The sequence below is a fragment of the Phaeodactylum tricornutum genome, chromosome 6, assembly GCF_000150955.2.
Source record: "Phaeodactylum tricornutum CCAP 1055/1 chromosome 6, whole genome shotgun sequence".
Taxonomy (NCBI): Eukaryota; Bacillariophyta; class Bacillariophyceae; order Surirellales; family Neidiaceae; genus Phaeodactylum; species Phaeodactylum tricornutum.
In genome coordinates this window covers 522,761-545,867 of record NC_011674.1, presented here as the reverse complement: position 1 = coordinate 545,867, position 23,107 = coordinate 522,761, and the positions used below count along the sequence as shown (strand labels likewise).

General features: G+C 47.5%; 8 protein-coding genes across 8 annotated transcripts; 4 read left to right on the top strand and 4 right to left on the bottom strand.

Annotated features, from left to right (window-relative positions):
• Positions 1–1,141: 1,141 nt before the first annotated feature.
• Positions 1,142–2,581, top strand: PHATRDRAFT_45227 (predicted protein; the record flags this gene model as incomplete). The annotated part of the gene is made up of 2 exons (XM_002179417.1): positions 1,142–1,481; positions 1,505–2,581. Exons 1-2 carry the CDS (start codon positions 1,263–1,265, stop codon positions 2,579–2,581), a joined length of 1,296 nt encoding a protein of 431 aa, XP_002179453.1. The 5' UTR covers positions 1,142–1,262.
• Positions 2,582–2,792: 211 nt separating this feature from the next.
• PHATRDRAFT_45226 (predicted protein) lies at positions 2,793–3,660 on the bottom strand. Its single transcript, XM_002179200.1, has one exon. The coding sequence runs from the start codon at positions 3,537–3,539 to the stop codon at positions 2,871–2,873; it is 669 nt and encodes a 222-aa protein (XP_002179236.1). The 5' UTR covers positions 3,540–3,660; the 3' UTR covers positions 2,793–2,870.
• A 348-nt stretch (positions 3,661–4,008) lies between these two features.
• PHATRDRAFT_45225 (predicted protein) lies at positions 4,009–8,463 on the top strand. Its single transcript, XM_002179416.1, has 6 exons — positions 4,009–4,062; positions 4,090–6,270; positions 6,349–6,787; positions 6,851–7,090; positions 7,666–7,734; positions 7,821–8,463. The coding sequence occupies exons 1-6, from the start codon at positions 4,040–4,042 to the stop codon at positions 8,280–8,282; spliced, it is 3,414 nt and encodes a 1,137-aa protein (XP_002179452.1). The 5' UTR covers positions 4,009–4,039; the 3' UTR covers positions 8,283–8,463.
• Positions 8,464–8,471: 8 nt separating this feature from the next.
• On the bottom strand, positions 8,472–9,539 carry PHATRDRAFT_54365 (predicted protein; the record flags this gene model as incomplete). The annotated part of the gene is made up of 1 exon (XM_002179199.1): positions 8,472–9,539. The coding sequence occupies one exon, from the start codon at positions 9,537–9,539 to the stop codon at positions 8,472–8,474; it is 1,068 nt and encodes a 355-aa protein (XP_002179235.1).
• A 284-nt stretch (positions 9,540–9,823) lies between these two features.
• On the bottom strand, positions 9,824–11,217 carry PHATRDRAFT_45223 (predicted protein). The gene is made up of 2 exons (XM_002179198.1): positions 10,992–11,217; positions 9,824–10,904 (listed from the first exon to the last, which is right to left on the bottom strand). The coding sequence occupies exons 1-2, from the start codon at positions 11,164–11,166 to the stop codon at positions 9,910–9,912; spliced, it is 1,170 nt and encodes a 389-aa protein (XP_002179234.1). The 5' UTR covers positions 11,167–11,217; the 3' UTR covers positions 9,824–9,909.
• Positions 11,218–12,325: 1,108 nt separating this feature from the next.
• PHATRDRAFT_34859 (predicted protein) lies at positions 12,326–12,769 on the bottom strand (the record flags this gene model as incomplete). The annotated part of the gene is made up of 1 exon (XM_002179197.1): positions 12,326–12,769. One exon carries the CDS (start codon positions 12,767–12,769, stop codon positions 12,326–12,328), a length of 444 nt encoding a protein of 147 aa, XP_002179233.1.
• A 901-nt stretch (positions 12,770–13,670) lies between these two features.
• On the top strand, positions 13,671–18,954 carry PHATRDRAFT_45222 (predicted protein; the record flags this gene model as incomplete). Its single annotated transcript, XM_002179415.1, has 12 exons — positions 13,671–13,700; positions 13,729–13,813; positions 13,847–13,903; positions 14,016–16,034; positions 16,104–16,171; positions 16,244–16,923; positions 16,992–17,028; positions 17,108–17,242; positions 17,322–17,356; positions 17,438–17,767; positions 17,846–17,919; positions 17,992–18,954. The coding sequence occupies 12 exons, from the start codon at positions 13,671–13,673 to the stop codon at positions 18,270–18,272; spliced, it is 3,831 nt and encodes a 1,276-aa protein (XP_002179451.1). The 3' UTR covers positions 18,273–18,954.
• A 348-nt stretch (positions 18,955–19,302) lies between these two features.
• On the top strand, positions 19,303–23,096 carry PHATRDRAFT_45221 (predicted protein). The gene is made up of 5 exons (XM_002179414.1): positions 19,303–19,579; positions 19,668–19,824; positions 19,916–21,066; positions 21,144–21,630; positions 21,702–23,096. The coding sequence occupies exons 1-5, from the start codon at positions 19,416–19,418 to the stop codon at positions 22,935–22,937; spliced, it is 3,195 nt and encodes a 1,064-aa protein (XP_002179450.1). The 5' UTR covers positions 19,303–19,415; the 3' UTR covers positions 22,938–23,096.
• Positions 23,097–23,107: the final 11 nt, after the last annotated feature.

Genomic DNA, 23,107 nt, shown 5'->3' with positions numbered 1-23,107 from the left:
GACGAGATAACAGGCCAGGAGTCCCCGACTCCGCCAGGCGGTGACCCGCGATACCGCCCGGGACGTGGCGATGCGGGATGCGAGTATCGTCATGGCGACGGCGAGGCCGTAATCGGTTCCGTACGTCCACACCGTGTTGTCAAAGTGTGACAGTACGGCATCGTAGCGATAAAAGGCGGCGTGGTAGGTTTGGTCGGCCGCGTGCGGGGCGAGCCAGAACGGAAACGAAACCGAAAAGGCGACGGTAGCCAGTGCCATTACGATTCCAGCAATTGTCCATCCTATAAAAGAGACAGTACTCAGGACGTTCATATCGTTAGCGAGGATTCTGCCGAAATTGGCGTTCGATGACGGTTTCACGTTGGACGAGGGCTGATTTACGGTTAGTCGTGACGATGGCTGGGAATTTTTAGCCACGGACGACGACGACGACGACGAAGATTCCTTCGACGAACATTCGGTGACTAGACACATGACAATTGCTGTTGTCTACGTTTCGAATGCAGAAATTACACTTTGCAGCGTATGGCGATTGAATGTGAACGGATCGAGACGGTTGGGCAAACGATGATGAAGCGGTTTCGACACCGGACTGTCACGAATGTTTGGCAACGTGTGTCCTGTGATATGTGCAAGATGTGTGTGGTTTAATTTCTCGTCCGGGGTTTTGGTATGGTCGTGCCGACCGGAAAATATGGCGACGACGACGACATTTCGGAAGCCAACGGAACGACACGACGACAATTCTCGGAAATTGCCACGCGACCAATGCCGGGTTTCCCAATATATATTGCGGGTCCAACTTGCTCGGGCCCGCATTCCGGATTCTACTATTACAGTTAGCTCGACAACTTTGGATGGGGGACCATTCATTGGTGCGATGAATATAGTTATGACGTGGGACAAGCAACAACACATTTCCGAACGCCAGTACCGTACAAACTTTCTACGACAAGCTTTAGCCAATCCAAATCTGGTTATTGCTCGGTACGATAGAATACGGGGACCGGACGAGACCGACCACGCGCGCGTATAAACAAGCTCAAGGAAGGAAAGGGTCCGCACGCTTCGGCGGAACACTTTTGAAAAGATCCGCCAAGCACTGGTCGCCGCTGTTGCGCTCCCCATAGTGTTGGCAACGCTTGTAGGTATTTCACACCCATCATTGATTGTCCTACACCCCCTTTGACTGTGCATACCAGCAGTAAGCACAAATAACATCAGTAGATTGATCGCTCGATCCGTAGCACTAGAAAGCAGTAATGGTGTTTATTCCCTACCAAATCGATCACAACGTCAAAAACACGGCGAAAACATTGGGATTTTCCAAAAAGCGCGTGAGCTTCAAGTTTGGTCTCGCCGATCGCCAATCCGTCGATAAAGGTGAGACGGGCGTCGGCTGTCGCGGCAGCGAACACGAAGTCACCTTTTTATGGAGTCTGAAAACGGGCAAGCGCCAATTGTTCCTGGACGGCAAGGACGTCCACTTTTCCAATCGCGGCAGAACGGATGGACCACCGATCGAGCGTGGCAGCATTCCTTTACTCTACACGATCGCAAGGACGGGGCCTTTAAGGTTCATTTCATCTCGCAACCCGTCAACCGCGACATGCCCGACGTCAAGCCGTTCGATTTGCGTCTCAACGGCGTTTCCTACTTTGCCTTTAACCAAATTTATCAGTTGGGGACGCCGTCCATGACGGTGCGGGAGAGTCATTCGCGAGGGCATCACGAAAGTGGTAGGGACTCTCCCATGGGAGCAGAAGAACGACGGGCCCTGGCACAGGCCAAGGTGGAAAGTATGCGGGATTTTCAAGCCCAGCATGCAAGACCGCGCATGGATTCAGCCAACAGTGGAGCCGCCTCGGCAATGCGAAGGGAAGAAGAATCACTCCTTAGCTTTGACGACGATCCCCCAGTTCAGCAAGTGGCGGCCACGCACAGTGCCAGCGCTAACAGCATGACCAGTAGTCAAGGAAATGGTATGTACGCATCCAATATTACGCTGGATACGGCCATTCAAGACCGATCCAATTCGTACGGGAATATGCAGGGCTCCTTTGGTAGCGGCGGCGGATACAACTCAAATCCTCCCGGAGCGGCAGCGTATCAGTATCAAGCTCCTCCACCGGTCAATGTGGCGGCGGCTTCGACAACGACCTTGGCACCCTACCAAATGCCCGGTGGTGTCGCTCCGACTCCCTATGTTGACTCGACGGGACGTCTCGCCATGGGTACCCAACCGCAACCGCAGGGTTACAATTATGCCACACCCACCAACTCCGCTGGCAACGCGTCGTTTCAGAACCAGTTTCAATCGCCGTCCAATCAGTCGTATGCGAGCTACGGATCTGCGCCGTCCTTCGCGCAACCACCACGCCAGCAGGGGGCTCCGGATGGCTTTGCGAATGGCCCACCAGCGAGCAGTAATCCGTACGGCGCTCCGCCGCAGCAACAAGCCTACGGTCTACCTCCGCAGCAATCGTACGCACCACCGCAGCAGCAACCCAATGCGGGCAATTATTACGCACCTCCACCCCAACAAGGTGGATACCCCGCTCCGTCATACCCCGGGTACTAGAAACTTAAACGTGATTGAGACGTATATTGGGAAGAGTTTTACTGTTAGGTAAAGAAAGGGAGGAGATTTCGAGGTAAAAAGCCCACTTTTACAATATTACATTCCTGCGATAGCCTAATCTGAGGAGCTTTCTAGTGAGTTAGTATGTCTTTACAATTTTCTAAAGAAAGAGGTTGTGGACCACATCGGCAAAAATAGCACTGCAACAACCGTTTACGGTAGAAGTGAAATCTCTGTATACATTTTCATACGGACACGTTTATCTATACTCCAATTATAACAGGCATGTTCAAGCGGTCTTGCTCTTTTCTTTCTTCTTTTGTCCCGCCAAGGCAGCCGCTCCCAAAATGGAAAACACTAGCAAGATCCCACCAAAGAAGCGTCCGCCATCCTTTTGTATCGACCGGACGAGTTCCATCAAACGAGAAAAGGCCGTCATGGGTGATGGAATCGGTTCGCCCTCGTACACATTATTGGGAACGTCTTCGAAACAAAACTGCAGCAAGCCTTTCCACGTAAACCCGCCCATGGCAGGTTTCTGATACCGGTAGAGCTTGCCCCTGTGCAAATAAATGAATGCCGGCAAGCCTCGAACCCGCATACGTTCCCAAACGTTCACGTTATATTTAATGTTGGCGGCTCCGAGTACAATGTGGTGTTCCGCCAAAACGTCGTTGTCCGGAACGGCTCCGTAGATGAGGGTATCGTCCCTGGACTTGTGGAAGTAAATCAACCAGGATCCGGTGGTGCCACCCGTGGATGCTTGAGTCTCGTGCTCAAAGTTTTTGTCGTTGAGTTTGACAACCGATGGAAGATTGTAAAATTTGACTTCCTGGAGCGGTTGCGGTGGGGCGTCTTCGGCCGAGACGGACGAGATCTTTCCGGAAGACAACAGAAGAAGCTGCAGTCCAGTCGTCCACAACAAGCAAGCGTTGACGAAGAAATTTAGGAATAGCATACTGCGGTAGTCTCGACTACTACAGCGAGAATTGTGTTGGTACACCGGGGCTCTAAAAGGAGAACTTCTTGTGGAGGTGGTGGGGCGTGAAATGAATAGGTAGATAGATACTTGTTTCGTGATTTTCCTTGTGAGGCCAAAACTAGTTCTCTGTCAGTGCCATTACGAGCGCCATCTACACCGGGATCCTGAACAGTTATGTTTCTGCTCGTTACGGTGCTTTTCGGGTTTTAATATACAGCACAGCCGATGGTAGTGGAACCGAGACGCTCTAGAGCAGTGTGACACGATTGTTACCAATCAAGACGAGTGAGGTAGGTAGGTGACTGTGAACAAGAGCTCCAACCAATTAGAGAGCGAGTGAATACCGTCTATAATCTTTTTTGCGGAAGCCCATTATTGAGGATCACCGTCATCGATCGAATGTCAGAAGCGAACGGATTGCCAGCAAAAGAGCACAACACGGAAGCAATTCCTATGTGGCAGTGGATGTCAAGGTAATGTCTTTTACAGCTACGGCGGAGTAAGTGACAAGTGAACACCGTTACAGTGCTACATTCATCTACGGAATGGACGGCTCCGGTAAGCTTTTTCTCCCACGTCCTTTGAATTCCCGTTCTTGGGAGGACGGAGAAAATGGCCTCAAACGCTCGAGGGACAATTCTACGGAAGATGTGGACGACAGCACGTTGTTCCACACATTTTTGGGCACCTCGCCGGACGACGGCGATAATCATGCCTACTCTTCTCCCCTCCGAAGCCCTACAACGGTCAGTAGTGATCAAGACGACCGGGCCGGACCGGAACGGGACGCCCGGACTCCTCCAAGGGCTCTCAGCAACAATTCGTTATTTGGTGAAGACTTTGTCAATAGCAGTAGACGTTCTGGTCTAAACGGCCGCGGAGCGTTCGATACGGAAGACACAGATCACATTTTAACCCTTTCCCCGGAGCAACAACCGAGGCTGCCGTTTTACGACCTCAGTCCCAGCGAAACTATGACTCCGCCCTCTGCGTCCCACTCCCAAACGTTGTCTCCCCCACCGCTGATACAACACTTGGAGAATGTGTCGTACTCGTCCCGAACAACATCGCAAATAAATCATAGCAACAACAACAACAACAGTCACCGTCCACCGAGGGCGCCCGGACAAATAGCACGGTTCTCCAGTCACAGTGTAGAGGGCACAGTCACTTCGGCGTTTGCCGCGCATCTTTCCAAGCCACCGGTCGTTCTGCCGCGACATCATAGGCGCGCCTCGAGCGCCGGAGACGCCAGCTTTTTGTCGGCGCTGACGGATGCGTCTTTTGAAGCACCCAACGGAAACGACTTGCTGCTGCCGAGGGGAGATTTCACTAAACAGCAGCATCAAGAAGATCGTCGTCTTGGTCATCGCCGCAACGCATCCTGGGATCCTACCGTGGAGTCGCAACTTCATGGGGAAGTCCGGGGTATGAACATTGACGTACCAGTCGCACTACAGCAACCAATTTTGAGTGATTTTTCTTTGCAGATGGATCAAGCGAGGATTCCTGACAAGTCTGCAGCCATGAATCCCGTCGTGAAAAAATCTCTCATGACTTTGGTCAAGCGATCGCCTACCGTATCGCTCGCTCCGCTAGATCATTCAAACGCATCAATCGCAGCCTTAGACAATTTAACAGCACAGTCGTCGACGCCTTCCGAAACTTCAAGTCTGCCGGCGACAAGAAAGGCTCTAGATTATGAGGAAGACCACTTTAGAGCAAAAGAGATTGATGCGAAAGTCGAAAAGCTTATTTTCGATACCCACGAAGGCCACATTCAAAGATTGACAATGTTTGATTCGAATCAAGCCAAAAACCCAAAGGTATTGCGCGAGGACGCTTTGTTGAGGGCTTCCAGTGCTTTTGAAGCGTTTCAGAAGATAATATCTCCTGATGATGAGGCAGACTGCTTTGAAGTCGAAACGGGTCATGAACTACGTCTGAACGAAAGCTCAATGGATATGCTTGTCAGGCATGCTCGGATAATGAAAAGTATTTTGGTATTGGCATATCCAACGGGAGGAGCTAGTGCTGCTATCGCTTCTGGTAAGACTAGTCGTTTGCAAAGAGGAAAAGAAGAAGAGAGTAACGACACCGATCAGGATACTCAAGATCAACAGGAAAGCGACCAAGGGAATAGCAGTGTGGCCCAGGACGAAACTGGCCATAAAATCAATCATCTCTCCATCAAAGACTCTGTTGGTCTCAGCAATGAGTTCGTGCGGAACGCGAAGGCAGTGGAAGACCAGTGGGCCATGTTTGAAAGTCTATGCAATGGTGAAAAGGACTTCTTAAAGCGCACCACATTGAATCTTGTCTTTTATGCCATTCTTCCGTCGACGATGATCGCTTGCTTTCTCTTTTATGGGGCCGGGAATCCACAAGCAGGATGGTGGCAGCCGGGTGAGCCTGCTGTGGACCCAAAAGGGGACTTGAATGGAACAACCGTGACATCAGCTAGCTGGTGGTGTCTGTTTTTAGGGGTACGACAAATTGTGCTGTATGCTTTGGCTAGTTGTTTTGAAGTATGCCTTGTCAAATATCTTGCTCTAGCCAGCCCAGGCTTCATCCGTAGTTTGGGACCCAACTTGGCGCTTTCGATATCACAAGGGCACGGCTATCCGATCAAGCTTGTTTCCTTTGCCACATTGAGCTGTTTGTTGTCGTACGGAAAAAGCGATTTCAAAAATCATTGGCTGTTCTGGTAAGCTCTTCGTTCTCTGCTTGCTTTTGGGCTTTGCTGTTGCTTACGCCGTCAGTCATTCAACTATTCATGACAAAGGCAAACCAAGATCGAAGTTTTATCTCAAGCAAATCCTGCCGGTAATGTTTCAAGCCACGCTTTCTACGGGCGTGTCCTCTATGCATTTATATTTGTCGGTGTTTCAACATGGTTAAAGCGTCTTTGGGCCGGCCAGCACTTCGGCAGACGACTGTATAGTCGATACAATCATCAATTGACCAAAATTCTGAACAAGATGCTTCTTATTAGTGAAGTAGCATACCTTTCAAGTAACGCAGAGAGTTTTGCTCGCAGTGATATCAGTGTGAACCCACTCAAAGCGGATCCTTCTTTTGTCAACCGTTCATCATCGGATGAAAGAACAGGCGGACGGATAAAGGTCGATCGCAATGTCGACAAATATTCGCAGAACTTGCAATTACCTACTCTTTTTGAGAACTTGAAAGAATATGTGGCGCAGTCCAATGACGAGAATATTGTAAGTGTGGGCAAGTCGGCGATTCTTTAGTCATACCGATTCTCATTCCATCGTGTTTTGCAGAACGTCACCTCGTTAAAAGATATTCTGCTTTTCCACCATTCGTACCAGATGATACAATCAGAGTATCCTTTTTCTGCTGTATTTGGACCCTCGGCAACTCAGGCTCAATGCTCAAATTCAGCCGAAATTGTATATCGGCGTTTGCTGAAACTCCAGGATCGGGAAGAGGCCGCTGGTCTTGAGTTTGGAGTGCTTTCTAGAATAGTGCTACGGGAAAAGGGTGACATTGCTAGTAACAAAGTGAGAGCCCTATTACAAGTATTCCACCCAGATAGCAACGGACACATTGGGCTGCCGGGTTTATCCAATCCGTTAATGAGACTTATGGAGATATACGCGTTCTGACGCGCTCAATCACAAATGCAGCTCAAATTGAAAAGGCATACGAGAACATCATCAACGTCCCTTTCTTCACAATCCTCTTGTTGATTTCGCTCGCCATTTGTGGCATCGACGTTACTTCTTCTTTTTCGGGACTCTGTGGCACCGTAGTTCTTACTGCGATTATGGTTGGTTAGTACGATGAGAGAATTTGCAAGGCTAGCTAGCACATTGTTTGAGTGCAATTGATTAGCCTGACACTTCTTTTTTTCCCCTGGTATTTTAGGTTCGGCTGGCTCACATTTCTTTGAGGTACATCATATCATATTGCAGCCTGTGTTTTTGTATTTCTCTAGAGCAAAACAAGCTAACCACAACTTTGCAATTTTGTACTGCAGGGCATTTTTTTTATCTTGGTAAGACCTTGTCTTTTCTACGTCTTTTACCAGACTTATCAACACTTACTAACAGTAGATTGCTAACCAATTCAACAGATTCGTTGGCCTTTTGACATTGGCGATCACATTACCGTATCAAACGACGACAGAATGGATGTGCATGGAGTGAGTGTCAGGTCTGATAGTGGCAATTTAGGGACATCTTTCTGTGTAATGGGGTGTTCTAACTCTGCCGATGAATCTGTTTTTAGGCGGAGGGATGGATTGTTGAAAAAATGGACTTGTTCACGACCACGCTTCGCATGATCTCATCTCGAAAAGTCGCAACGTTTTCAAATGCTTCGCTAGCCCGCAGTTGTATCGTCAATCTGAAGCGCTCCGAAAACGCGCAGATCAACATATTGCTCAAATTTGATTCGGAAATATCACTTTCGAAAGTCAAAGTCTTTACGAAGGCAGTCAATCGGTTTGTTGAAAAGCACTCTAAGGAGTGGTTGGCCGTCACCTCATTTCGAAAAATTAGAGTCGAAGCAGACCTGGGCTTCGTCGAATATCAATTGGGGCTTCTGCACCGGAAAGCTTGGCAAGACACTCTTGCCATTGCTGAAAGCAGGGCCAGTGTTTCTGGTTTTTGTGGTGCGCTACAAAAGAAGCTGGGCATAGCACTCGCCACAACATCCGTACCTAAAGTATATGCATGCTGTAGACAATAAATGACGAAGTCATTCACAGCTCAATAGCGAAACATACAGCAATCATTCCTAACCAACTCTGACCATCATGTATCTAAAAAAGAAATTTTGGCTTAATTTGTGAAGGGAGAGAAAGGGAATCTTGAATATTTCAAACGCAAGCAAAATAGAAAATAATGGCCGTAAATATATCTATATAGATAATTCTTTCTACATCAGTGTTTTCAGTTCTTTGATTAGCTCCGCCACTTCAGGATCATTTTGGTACTTGGCCAAGGCTGCAGGGTTGCTCATACACTCCTGCATTTTCTTCATTATACTAGGATTCGACTGCGCCTTGACCATAAGTTCACGGACCTTTGGATTGCTCATCATTTGCTGTGCCTTTCCCATTACATCACCCATTCCTCCCATGCCGCTCATTCCTCCCATGCCACCGAATGGATTGGCACCTGCAGCACTGCCACCCATACCCATATTCTTAAGCATATCTCCAATACCACCCATGCCACCCATACTACCTCCAAATGGGTTGCCACTGCTACCGGATCCGGCATCACCAAACGGATTCCCACCACCGGGAGAAGGCGGTTGAATCTGAGACTTGCCCTGGCGTGGCCCGGAACTCTCATCTGTCAACACTTCGACTTCCGCATATTCTGCATATCCTTCCGAATCAACCGATTTCTTTTCCACGCCATCAACCCGAGCTTCCGCCAAGGCCTTGACAAACTCGGACTTTTCGAAAAAGGATTTGGTTGAAATACCGCGTTCTTCCAACTCCTTCTTGAGCTCACCGGCTTTCATGGTTTCACACTTCTGCATTTCTTCGACGAGTCGCTCTTGACGCGGTCGAGTATCCTCTGCCACACTAGTCGAAGAGGATGAGGATCCATTTCCACTCGATGTCGACGATGCCGTATTCGACGAAGGGGTTGCTGGATTCTTTGGCGAAAGTCCTTTGTCTCTCGCATCTTTCAGTGCGTCGACCAGCTCACTTTTTTCCAGAAAAGTAATCGTGCTAATTCCATAGCTCTCTAGCTCTTTTTTGATTTCACCCGCGCGCATACCTTCGACATCAGGGAGTGTGCCGGTAGTAGAGGCAAACAAACGAGACTGAGGAAATCTCGCGCCATTCCGAGACGATAGATGGCTTACGAGAGCGCCCGGCGACGAAAGTCCTGCTCTAACCAGTCTAGAAGGAGTAAATGCATGCGTTTCCCTGCTAACCATCAGCAGAAAGACTGCTTTGGCCAAACTCTTTCGTCGAATGATCATATTAACTGTAAAGGATCCTGTTGCATGCGAAGAGAAGTGGCAGTGAATCAACCTAGCGCCTGTCGCATTCATTGCGATTTTGCACGTGGAAGCTGTCGCGAGCATCAGTTGGAAACGCAATTTACATCAGTAGAGTAGTCGGGACTGACGCACAAAACAAGAAAATTTCCAGGATCTGTCACTACGAACGACTACGGACTTTGGATCCAGTCGTGTGATGTGACGTAATGGCAAATTTCCAGGACTGGCTTGGGGGGTCCCATGGCCGACCCCAGAAAAGACAGCTCTGTATCAATGTCGACTACTAGAAATTGCATGCATTGCCTAGATGTATGTACCATATTACAACGGTAAGGAGAAATAAAATATTTTAGTCGTCCTTGTAGTGCAGATAGTTGCCATCGCCAAGTCTGCGAGGACGGAACGCATGTTTAAATGCAAAAAATGTTCCCGCCGCGAGACAAAAGATCCCCACCCAGAAGAAAAACGAGCCAAAGTATGGATTGCGACCACCAAAAATATTATTTGTGGAAATCAATAGCGACTTGCTTCCCTGAAACCGTGTCACAACGTAGTTGGCATTGACTCTAAACCTAAGCGTCTCGCCGGCCGGAATGTCTTGGTCAATCCATCCGTACAGTTTCCGAAAAGTCGGCTGGGTCGCTATCCGCATCCACACAACAAAATGCTCATTGGTCACTCCTTCAATTGGAGAAATAACATCGGGATACGTTTCGTACAAATATTGCGTTTCATCTTGAAGAGGATAGTGATACGCGAAGCATTTGTCTGTTTTGCGGTCGAAGTACGGTGCGCCGCAACTAAATCGTTCTCCATTCTCGGTTGTGCGCTCGCAGCAAGTGCTATCACAAGCGTTCGGTTCGCATTCGGCGTACTCGAATCCTTCCGGCTGACGGTACATATACTCAATGTCAGACTTCCAAGCAATACCGGTTTCCAACATTTCCAGGTCAATACGATTGATATCCCTTCCCGACTCGAGCGTAAAAAAATCGTTGAACATGGTATTTGCCGCTAAGCCGCACGGATTCAGCGTCTTGTTCCCCAGCTTGTTTAGTGGCTGACAGGCTTTGCGTGACACCGAGTCTTGATTGCCAACTCTTCCGTGTAGTTGGAAATCATCTCGTGAGTCGTAGTAGGATCGGTGATTTTGGTGGAAGTTGGTGAGCTCATAGTGAATGAGAATTGGAGCCCGCATATACCGAGGAGCTGTAAAGTTAAGGAAACATGTGCGATTGGCGTTAAACTCGCCACCAATGCCGCAGACTTGATCTTTGGGAAGAATTCCGTCGTATTTCGTTTTGAGTTCCACTACATTTTTCTGCAGTGAATCGATTTTAAATCCTAACGGAAGGATAAAGATGTCAGCAAGTAAGGAAGAATTGGGATTTCGCTCTTGCTTTTAGAGCAAAGAACTCGTTCAACACGCACCGGTTGGTACCATAATGACTCCCAAGTAGAACAGTGCAATAATCACCCACACCGGATCTAAAATTGGATGCCAGGCTTGAATTCGCTGCTGAGAAAAAGCAGTGTCGGTCGGACGATTGGTCTGTTCCGATTCATCTAGAACAGAGTCTTCATCATCATCTAAGCTCCCCGCCATGGTGATCTCCCGTTTCCTTCGTCTCGACTATCTTTGTATGGTGATCGGTGACCACAAGACTAACTGTGAGTTTTGTTTCTCGGAACACACCCACGACAGCAAAATCAGTCTCACCTTATTTGCCCCTTGTTGCGAAACAGACCCGGATTCTGTTGTTCGTTCTGTCATTTCGTAAGTATACTGGTCGCGTCGGTCGAGCCAAGGTCAGACACGCATACCAACTTTTTCAAAACGCCCGTCATCGACTTTGAAACTAGCGATGTCGTCCTCGCCAATGCAAAATCTATAGTTTGTCATATCGCAATGGCGATCATAGAACAATTTCCTTTTGACTGTGAACATGTGTAGTGTTTCATTGTGAGCTTGTACACATTCCTCGTCGTCGTCATTAACCTTCATTTCGTCCGGTTTCCTGTTAGAATAACAAGCCACATGTATTTTCGATTCTCATATGGAATCGCCATGGTAATTGGCGTATACCTGCTATCAACCAACTCGGTAGCTCCCGCCGTGACCGATTCAGTGGCAGGGCCTGTAGAGAAAAGTGTATCAAGCACGAAAATTCAGGGTACTTTCCTACGGCGTCAGCCGAGATTGGGAGAGCCAAGCGATGAGCAACGACGGCTTCCAGGCAGAGACTTTATAAACCTCAACGGCGATTTCACTTCAGCTGAAGCCGGATTCCTAGTAGGGCTGTTTCTGTCTTTGTTCTTAGTAGTTCTGCTTACTTGCATCTGTTGTGGACGATGCAGTTTGTGGGATATTATAGCACTCGTTTGTCTGTGGGAAATTTGCTGTGATCCAGGGGTCGGCCCTAACGCATTTATGTTGATATAAAGCAATCAACCGCTCATCTTGCGGCAACAATAGCGTGGACAATGTTTGCGGGGGCCCTCTTTCTTCCAATCGAAAAAAAGCTTGCTCAAATCGAGGCCATCAAGAATCATTCGTTACAACATCTGCTAGAGGAGCGCCCCGGTCTAATGGAAATAAGAAGCCGCAACTACTTTAGTATGCTTAAAAAAGTTAAATTTCATCTTAGAATATAATAAATAGCTGGGGTGTCTGTGTTCTTTCATTTAATTCCAGGGCTGCATTCGTATTGTGGTACAAAGTATTTGTTCTGCGGCTGAAGATGGCAATGAACGTCATTTTAGGTCTATTCAGCGTGAAAAGTAAGTTCGATGCGAATTCCGGACGGTTCGAAAACCATGGCATGATGCCATGGCGTTCCTTCCAGTGCTTCGGGTGCAAACGCTCCTTCACCCGTGGTGCGGACACCCTCGATCTTTGACACGGAAGTGTATGCTTCGTCCAAGGCTTCCATACTGGGCAACTTAAGAGCCATGTGGTGAAGGCCGACATTCGCGCGGCGGTCAAAGGGCGTGGCGTCTTCGTCCGTTTGCCAGATAGTCAGAAAAGATGATCCGTCGGAGAGGAAAAACGAAGGATAGGTGTCAACGCCTCCGACCTTGTTGAAACCAAGCGCTTCGAAGAATTTAAAGGAAGCGTGAAGATCACTGACAGCTAAACCTACATGAGAAAAGCCAACCGTCAATGCCTTTGATTGCTTGTGCTCTTCGGTGCTGTTATCAGTGCACATGGTCTCGTTGCTGCTCTTCGTTTGTCTCCGTGCGCTGTCGATCGCACAATTGTTCAGCTAGATCTTTTTGTGCAAGTGCGTCACGAAGAGTTCATAGTAGCTTCGATCTTATTGACAGCTGATAAAACTGGAATGCACTGGAACATCAGCGAAACGTCCTTTTCTCTTCGAGAACCATGGTATTCACTCCTGTTACGAGAGTGCAAGTTTTTTGAAATTTTGAAAGTATGTTTTCGATTGTTTGAAGCGCAAAAGACAATTGGAATCAAGACGACGAACATTGACTGTGAGTCCCACCCTCAAATGCTTGAACTATGATATATGTTACTGTTAGCTACTGGCAGCCTCGGGACCAAATTTCGTTGATAGTTGTCCAACGTGAATAGCGTGCAGCACCTTCGTCTTCCTGTCGAATTTATTTCTCATTCTAGGTCGAGCTGCGATACCAGCACGCTGGAATGCCTACGCCTGTGCGTAATTCCATTCTGGAGCTGCAAAATTCGGATTGGGTCCCCTGCAATATCGAATGTCATCCATAAATCGAATGTTTGTCAAGCTTCCAGGAAAGTTTCTGTCAGTCATAATTGTGGCTCTCGATTGATCGCAAGTTTGTTGTTGGAAGCAATCCTTCTACTGGTACCTCTGGAATAGTTTACTATTAATGTGTCTTCATATGCTGCTGCCTGCCTGCCTACATATCTGGTAGTTTATATGAGAAAATACACAAACGATTCACAACTGATAATTTAAAAATTGGAAAAGCTTTTTATTTAGAAGATGTGACCGACTTTGTTGAACAAGTATCGCAATATCCAATACGTGAACATCTGCTAGAGCGGAGAACGTCGACGAAAGCTTCCTACGAAAGACGGGAACCAGAGATATACATCACATAACCCCAATGATAGGCTACCGTGCCCATCTATGCGAGGTCCGTGACCGTAAAACCTAAACATCAGTCACCATCGGAATTGACTTTCCTTGTTTCTCGCGCTGTGGACGAAACGAGCCGTTGGCAGGTGAACCAGAAAGGACCCGTCACAGGTGTGCCATTCAAAATCAACAAATTTGTAACAGAGAGACGGTTTGGCGAGTCCCAAGGGTTTCCAGAGCTTGTCGAAGTCAAGAAAAAAGGTAACAGTGCTTTCAACGATCTAAAACGCAGGCCAAGGATCTGCTTTTACTCATTTTCTCATCTATTCGCTCACTCGCTCTGTATTGGGTGTGCTAGCAGGTTAATTGACAGTGACAATGGAGGCACAAGGCCAACAGGAAAAAGCGGTGCTTTCAGGTACCGCAAAAGCCAAGGAAGAACAAGAGTCGGACGAGAATCCCCCTTCGGCCGACAACACGTGGAATGCGTCCAACACCCAGGAGCAAAATCGCAGACCAAGCGTGTTTGACGTCTTCGACGGCTTGCAAGCTAATCGCCCTTCTGCTGATTTGTCATATTCTCCGTCTTCTCTAGAATCGGAATCACGGGCGAAAAGGCAAACAGTAGAAACTGTGAACGATCCTAGCGTGCGGAACGGAGTTGTCCTGCAACAGGAGAAGACGCCGCCTCGTGTGCCAAACCCGGTGCACAACCGCAATGTCTCGTGGGGGCAAAACGACATTTTCACAGATGGTCTTCCGCCTTTACCCAGACTTCGCAAGCCGTCGCAAGATTTTTACGGTTTCCAAAATCTACAGCAGCCGGATCTCAATTCGAACTTACAGTCAAACGAGTTTTCGATTGCCAACATTGACATTCGAAGGAGGCTGAATAGTGTCGGAAATAAATTAGATTTAGAGGACGTGACGCAACGAAATCCTTTAGAATCAGAGGCTGAAACCTACATCTTGAAAGTGCTAGAGTCACGGGATCCAACAACAAGTCGACCGAGATCCGACTCTGAGGCCAATACCACTGTTCTTTCGGAGGTACCCGACGAAGCTTTGCAAGCCCTTGTCGACGATGCGGAAGTGGACGCTCCGTCTCAAGAGGACCCTTCGGCTTTATCGCCACGAGCTTCACTTGAAAGTAGCGGTGCAACGAAGTCTACGAAAGTACTGGCCACAGCTAAGCTGAATCGGCATCGACGCACTGAAACAATGGAACAAAAGTTGTTTGGGCTAACGACAGCCATTGGAGCTATCAATTCGTTACACAACGACGCATATCATTTTGTTGGAAACACTCCGATATCCCCGACGGTGTACAAAGAATCAACAGACCCATTGCTCTCATCGGTCACAGAAGAACCCACTTCATCCGGCGACATGTTTGGAAAAAACGCTAGTATACTCTACAGGCGTGCGAATGCTCCGAAAAAAGAAGACAATGCTGTTCAATCCATTGGAGATGCCAATATTGCCAACGAAGACTCCAGTCTCGGTACGGCAACGTCTCGTTGGCGCCTGTTAAAGCAGGCCATACACGGTGACACTATTGCCAATCCGAAAAAGACCGATGAAGAGGGCGTTGGCGAAGAAGCAGACGAGGAAGTCGGGATACAGTCAGATGGAGAGACTGGCGAAGAGAACAAAAAGTTAGATGATCGGGGTAGCAACCCGACTGGCGTAGCTGCCGATGGTGAAGAGGAGGATACGGAAGAGGAGGCACACGTGGCGAATGCCATTAGACGTGATTGGGAGATTTTTAAAGAATTTCAAGATTTCTTTAGTCCCCGTCGGAATTCAATCAAACAGTACCTTCGCTCTCTCATCCTTTATTTCTTGCTGCCTACAATCTCTGTGGCTGCCATTTTATTTCATCTTGCTGGGAACCCTCCCACTGGTATCGTCTCTAGCGACTTACCTTTTTTGAATGGCACACTCGCCAGTAGAGATGGGGAATCTATCAATCCGGACAAAGCATCAGCGTCCTGGTGGCTTCTCTTTGTGTGCCGACAGGCCATTACTTTTTCGTTAGCTAAAGGAATGGAGCTTTTCATAGTTGACTTTCTTTCTGTCCGCACGAAGGCTACAATTCGCTTACTTGGGCCCTGGGCTACCTTGTTTATCTTGCAATCGCGTGGGTGGCCATTCGTCCTCTTTATGTGGGGAGTGTTTAACTTCTCCATGCTGTCAGGGGCGAGGCCGTTTTTTTCTCACTGGCTTTATTGGCAAGACCTGTTTGACTTATTTAACGAGTCAAATCCAGGCGGGAACGTCGTCGATTCCGAGTGGAATCATCGGTTGTTGGCAATTGCAGTCTCGGTGTCCGCTGTTGTTTCGGTAAAACGGTTTTGGCTTGGCTTATACCTCGGGCGACAAACTTTCAGTAAGTGTGTTTGTCCTATTTCTCTAGTACTGCTGAATGCGCACATCTCTCACCTTCAATTGTCTGTAGCGCGGTACTCTGACAAGCTTGCTTCTGTGATGAAGAAAATTCTCCTTGTGAGCGAGGTTGCATCTCTGGTAAATTATTCTGTTCATTCCATGATGACTATACGTGCCGATAGCTTATTCACTTTTGCTGTGGTTGTTTAGGGACGTGATTTTGAAAAGTATGTTTTGGGGCATACGAAGGGGAGTACTCGGGCACCGCCCTCAGCGAGCATGTTCGGCATAAGTGGCGACAAACTTACGGGCTTTTTGAACAGCATGAACGATGACTCAAGTAGCATCGGAAGCAATAGCCGATTCCGTTCTGAACGATCGTATGGAACCGATCTCAATGATCCGGACCTTGTCATCGATCCCGAGGACCGACATCCCTTGACCGGAAGTCTCTCGGCAGGCCAGAAGACAAAAATAATACAGCTCCTCGGAGCTTGGGAAGAACCAACAATTGCCGAACAATCAGCTGGTAGAGTTTCTGTGAATGCTCTCCTCCAGTTTCGTCGAGCCCTTGCATGTCTACGAACGCACTACCCATTCTCCGGCTCCTTTGGGTTGGCTGATACCCGGGAACTGTGCATAGAGTCGGCTCAAGAAGTATACACCCGACTTTTGCTGCGGACCCCGGACAACAGTACGCTCACCTTTGAAATATTAGCATTGCTAAGTGTGCAGAGAGACGGAACACTCGATCACCACAAAATCAAAGACTTGATTCGACTGTTTCGTCCAGACCGCGATGGTACATTGAAGGTTCTCGATTTTGTCAAAAGTGTCGACTCCGTCTACAAAGAACTGCGCCTCCTACGAGCTTCGGTTGCCAATTCTTCGTAAGTTCATCTGTGTAGAAGGGACTTGAGGGTTGTATGTCTAAGCCAGCCTTATTCTTTCACGGCAGGAAGATCGACCAGGCTTTTGAAAACATTTTCAACATCGTAAGTTATAGTGAGCATACTTCACTTTCCTCATCGCAAATGCTCAACACTAACACTCTGTGTGTCCTTCAATTGAAAGGTATTTTACGCCATTGTTATCACTGTGTTGTTAAGTCAACTTGGATTTGATCCATTGGCATTGTTTCTTAGCATCAGTGGTGTAGTTCTCGGTTTTGCATTTATGATTTCAACGGCGTCTTCTAAGTATTTTGAAGTACGCTTTGCTGACTGTCTGCCTTTCATCATTTGAAAGGAGGGAAAAGCTCACATTATATGCCTCCTGCTTTTAACAGGGACTGCTTTTTATCTTGGTTCGAAGACCATATGAGTGAGTGAAAAGTTACAGCGAAATAGATGAAAAATTATATTGTTTGTTCCTGACATTCGAGAGCCGCACTTGGTTATCTAGAATCGGTGACGGCATACACGTCAGCAATATCGAGACAGACACAAGCTTTACGGGTTCAGCTTGGTGGACGGTCGAAGATGTGACTCTGTTTACAACGAGTGTCGTTTTCATGTTCACGGGCGAAAGGGCAACGCTGAGTAATGGCTCTTTAGCCAATAGTCGAGTCATCAACTCGAGTCGATCGCCAGAGGCGTATCTTTACATACTCCTGAAGTTTCCGATGGGGGTTTCTTACGACCATCTCCAAATCTTCAACAAAGCTTTGGAGCAATTCTTCCGGAATCGACCTAGAGAATGGTTGTCCTATGTTAGTTTCCGAGCGACAAGAGTGTAAGTCTTCCGTTTTTTCTGCGTTTTATGTTTTCCAACTTTTTGGAGTACCACTGACTGTGATCTACGATTTCACAGCGAGGCCGATGCGAATTTCGTAGAGTATATTGTTGTAGGGCAACATCGCGCAAGTTGGGCGGATTGGACAGCATGTGAGTAGATTCCTCTTTTGGTCTCCGATTCTTTCGAAAACTCATTAGCGTTCTTTTTTGCTTCTCTGTCAGTGATGCTGAGTAAAGCTGACTTGATGCACTTTTCGCTAGAGTTATCAAAGAAACTAAATATCTGGTATCGAAGCCCACCATTGCCTGTCGATTTGTCAGTTGTTTCACAAGGTGGAGGATTGAACCTACCGGGATCCTCGCCCTCCGGCCCACTGCCATCCGTTCCCAACATATCAGCTCCAAACACGTCGCCAGGAAGTGCTATAAATGCGAATGGCAATTTGCCGGATCTCACAGGCCTTCAAGACATGTTTGCTCCTCGCAAAGTCGAAAGATCATAAGCCGCCGCCTTTGCAATTGTTAAAGTCATGACCTAGCACTGAGCGTATATCAGAGTGAATTCACTATGAAAATAAAATTTAGATGACCGACCGCGAATCGAATGACATGAATAGCTCTGCCTTTCGAAACTTACAATCCACCGAAACACTGAAGAAGCATTGACCTGCGAATGAAGTCAAGTTTTTATAGGTAGACCTGAATTTTTCGAACCTCCGTTTGTAAAATGAAACCGTGGCCGAATGAGCATGCAGTATCTGCACTGGTTTACCAACTTTGAACAGATGCTTTATCTCAAGCTGCCTTTGTCTAGCATTGACCTCGTGAGCCGGCTTTCATACAAGTTTAAGGCTCAATTATCGGGAGGTGCTGCGTAGTAGCTCTTTCACTAAGACGTCCTGAACTATTCCAATGGAATTCCTGCTTACTGTTAGCTGCTTTAGTAATCTAGTGTACCAATCAATCGCATGTCCTCAACGGTAGCACATTTACAAAGGGCATTCGTGTGGGTGTAGGGGCAGGAGTTGCAGTGAAGCCTTTTTATATCAGCACGGTCGAATTCTGAAATGGCCTTAGCGGGATAGATGTGAAGATTCCAGACAGAATGATACTGATGCCGAAAGGATTAACCATCTTGCTCTTTTATTGAAGTGCGCTAGGGTCATGATATGCGCTATGTCGTTGTCGATCCGAGCAAAGTTGACCCTCTCCGAAGACGTAGCTCTATTCACAGCCAGGAGACTTCTCGGTGAATCTCGATCTTGTCAATCTGATTTAGCCCTAGTGAGAGGTTAAGCGATTTGGTTGGCTCAACCCATTCTTGTTTCAATGACTTCGGAAATTCCTATACTGAAAATTTCGCAAAACGGGTCTATCACATACGGATGCAAAATTAATTTGATAAGGCCCAACCCGATTTTGACTCCAGGATGCTTCTATCGGCGTCCAAAAAATCGCTGCCCCATGCAACTCCAACACACCCCCGCGAAGCCAAAAGCAACAACGATTACTAAAAAATGGATGCCGGTCCAAAAAGAGACACACATACACCTTGCCAAGTCCTCAACGTACCAAGGCAGTCTGTCTCCACTCTAAACTTCCAGCCGAAAATCCTACAGAAATAGCTCACAGTCACTGCGTTGACCATGGCAGAAGACGACGAAAGGAGAAAGGTAGACAAAAGCGTAGAGCGAGAATTTTCGCAACAAAGGAATGACCAATCCATTCTATTGGACGCGTTGGAAGGATTGAGTGCTGGAATGTCGCCTGTACAGCCCTCGCTGGCCATTGCCAAACCTCGTCGTGATCGGTAAGTTAGGTGCTCGCACTCGGAAATGAATTCAGTATCACTGCACTTTAATTCATAAGTCTGATATCTGCTCCCGATCTGGTTATAGAACTGTTTCCTGGGACATCAATGTTCCAGCTGACCTCATCGATGCACCACCCAACCACGACTTGTCTCCTGTGACTCCTCCGCAATCGAGCAACGTGACCACTGGTAAACTCTCTTTGAAGGACATCAAGGATTCGTCGCCAATAGAAGATGAAGCGGTACGTTAAAAGATTTGAGTGCTATATAACCAATAAAGGGACAAAGTCAAACCTTTCCACTAACGACGCTTTATATCATTTCCGTTGTCAGGAAAGCTATATTCATCGAGCGTTGGAGGAAAGCGATCCAACCAGATCTGGCGAGAGCGAAGCCCAAAAGAATCTTCTTGGTGCGGAAGTCCCAAAATACCGCTTTGAAGATGCGCCGTCCTCTCCTGTTCCTTCGACGTCTTCAAAGGCGTCCCAAAAATCCCATGTATCAAAATCTCACCGCAAAACGCTTAGCACTGGAGACGCCCTCTTTAATTTAGCGGCAGAAATGCGTCAGATGCAGAATCAAAGTGTTTCCGAGTCCTTCGACGGGGTGAAAAACGGAACAACAAGCGCGGATATGTTTGCGACCAACGCCATCGCTCTCATGAAGAGAAATAAAGCAAAAAAAGAAGAGGAAACAAAAAGCGCAGCCGCCGTCGCTGCGGTGAGAGAAACTTTTGATCCCGCCAGCAAGTGGAAAAAACTTCGCACGGCTGTGCGAGCATCAAACATGGTCGATTCTAAAAAGACAGACGAAGCAGTCGATCCTTTGGAAAACGATGATGGCGATCAGCAAGTCGATCTTGAAAGTGGTGTTTCAGGAAAGGGAGAGACGAAGCAAAATAGTTCTGATAATTTACGACGCTCGAAAAAGAAAAGTCAAATCAATGAAGATTTTAAATCAGATTTTCAAGACTTTGAGGAATGGTTGAAGTTCCGCAAGGGAAACGCACTTCGCTTCGTTAAGAACGTGCTTTTCTTTATCATCTTCCCGGCAACTGGGATTGCTGCCATTCTGTTCTACCTGGCGGATAACCCGCCATGTGGCTCACAAGAGGAATGTATTGCAGAGCAGCACCCTGTGGATGTGAAAACTCCCATGCCTGTGGCAAATACTACTGACCCGGGAGATTCCGGTCTAGGATCCATCGGAAACTTCTTTCGTGTGGACCGTTCAAATCAAGCTAGTGCATCGTTTTGGATTTTGTTCATTGGAGTCCGGCAAGTGATTACTTTTTCATTGGCCAAAATGTCACAAGCGGTCGTAATCGACTTCTTCGCCTTACGAACCCGTTTGTTTGTGAAGGTGCTGGGACCTTACGCAACTTTATGGACCGTACAATCACGTGGCTGGCCATTCTTACTCACATGGTGGGTTTTGTACGATTTCTTTCTACTTTTCGGAAACAACAAATTTGCTCGTCACTGGTAAGTGTGACTGTGCTACAATCTACGATTTTGACATGATATATTGCTAACCGGTAGCACTGCCCAATCCAATCCAGGCTTTTTTGGCAGGACACAATTGGCCTTTTTAATTTCGAAAACCCAGCCGGCGGTGTTTTGAACAGCAAAGCGTACCAAACAGTTCTCATTTTGGCCGCATCCATTGGCGTTGCTATCACTGCGAAGCGTTTTTGGGTTGGACTGTTCCTGGGCCGACAGACCTTTGATCGATATGCGAATGATCTTGCGGTTATTATGCGAAAAGCTTTGCTGGTTGGTCAAATTGCTACGCTCGCGAGAGATATGGAGAAATACGATTTCAGTATGAACGACTATCATGTGGAGCATTCTGTCGCATATAAGAAGACAATGGAACAGAACGTTGCGGAATTAGACGGCGGCGAATCAGTGGGTAGTGGTGGTAATGCATCCAAAAGCCAACGGTCAATTCTTGCCAGCACGGTTGATTACAATGCTTCTATTCGCGTTAAGATCAACGAAGTCCTTGGTGCATGGGAGGAGCCGACACTTCTGGATAAGAGTAATGTATGTGCTAAAGGATTTGGACGATGATATGGGCTTTTCCGACTAATCTTATCCTTCCTCTCTTGACATAGGATATCGTCAGCATTAGCTCGATTATACAATTTCGTCAATCCCTTTCCTGTCTCAACACAACGTTCCCATTTTCAGTTGCCTTCGGACCTGCAGACAGTCGTACAACGTGCATTTCTTCCGTGGAAACGGTGTATCAGCGATTGCTTGGACGCACTCCAAGTAATGAAGCTTTAAACTTTGATGTGCTTGCACTAGTTGCAGTCGATCGCGACGGATCACTAGACGAGGCGAAATTGAAAGAAGTGGTGAAAATATTTCGGCCCGACCGCGAAGGCAATCTCTCGCTGATTGATTTTGCCAAGTCAGTTGACAGTGTTTACAAGGAACTACGATTGCTGCGCGCTTCGGTCGCTAATTCGTCCAAAATGGACAAGGCGTTCGAGCGTATCATCAACATTTTGTTCTACTTCATAGTTGGATGTATTTCGCTTGGGGTAATGGGTGTGGATCCTCTCGCTCTTTTCGGATCTGTCTCTGCCTTTGTTCTGGGTTTTGCTTTCATGATCGGAGCGGCATGTTCTAAGTATTTTGAGGGTCTCCTGCTTATTTTGGTACGCCGTCCCTTCGACATTGGCGACCGCATCCACGTGAGCGACGTAAACAATGACACCAGCTTCTCTGGCTCTCCGACTTGGTTTGTGCGGGACGTCACTCTATTTGCTACGACAGTGGTCTTTGCGGCTACCAACGAAGTCGCTACCTACTCGAATGGGTCGCTCGCCAGTAGCCGCATAATCAATGCTGCGCGTTCGCCACAGGCTGTCTTGTATTTCAACCTCAAATTTCCCATCAACACACCATATTCAAAATTCAAAATCTTCAAGGCTGCTTTGGAGAAATTTGTCAAGGCGCGTCCTCGGCAGTGGTTGAGTTTTTCAGCCTTCCGCGCTACTCGCGTGGAGGCGGATGCTGGATTTGTTGAGTACATTGTAGTGGGACAGCATCGCGAATCGTGGCAGAATGTGGGAGCCTTGCTAGACAGCAAGGCAGAGTTATCCAGCTTTGCTTTGGAGCTGTCAAAGCGTATGAATATGCGCTATCGCGCGCCACCTTTACCGGTGGACCTCAGTATGCGAGCTGCTGGAAATGGAGGTCCACTCAACGACATGCTTGCACAACAGATGCAAGCAGGCGACCAATTTGGCTCTTCAGATGGAGACGGTGCCAATGAAGACGGGTCCCAGAGCACGTACGATATCGGAGCGATCGAGTCCATGTTTGAAAAACCTAAATAAGGTGCATCAATCCAAAAGCATACAGCGTACCCACTTCATATGACTTCCCCACGTGAAGCCACATGCAGCACATTTATATTTAAATAGAATGCTATGACAAGAAAAGGACAAGACACAGTAGAAAAGAAAATACTAGTAACCTCAACAGCAATCGATTGTACGCCAGCAAT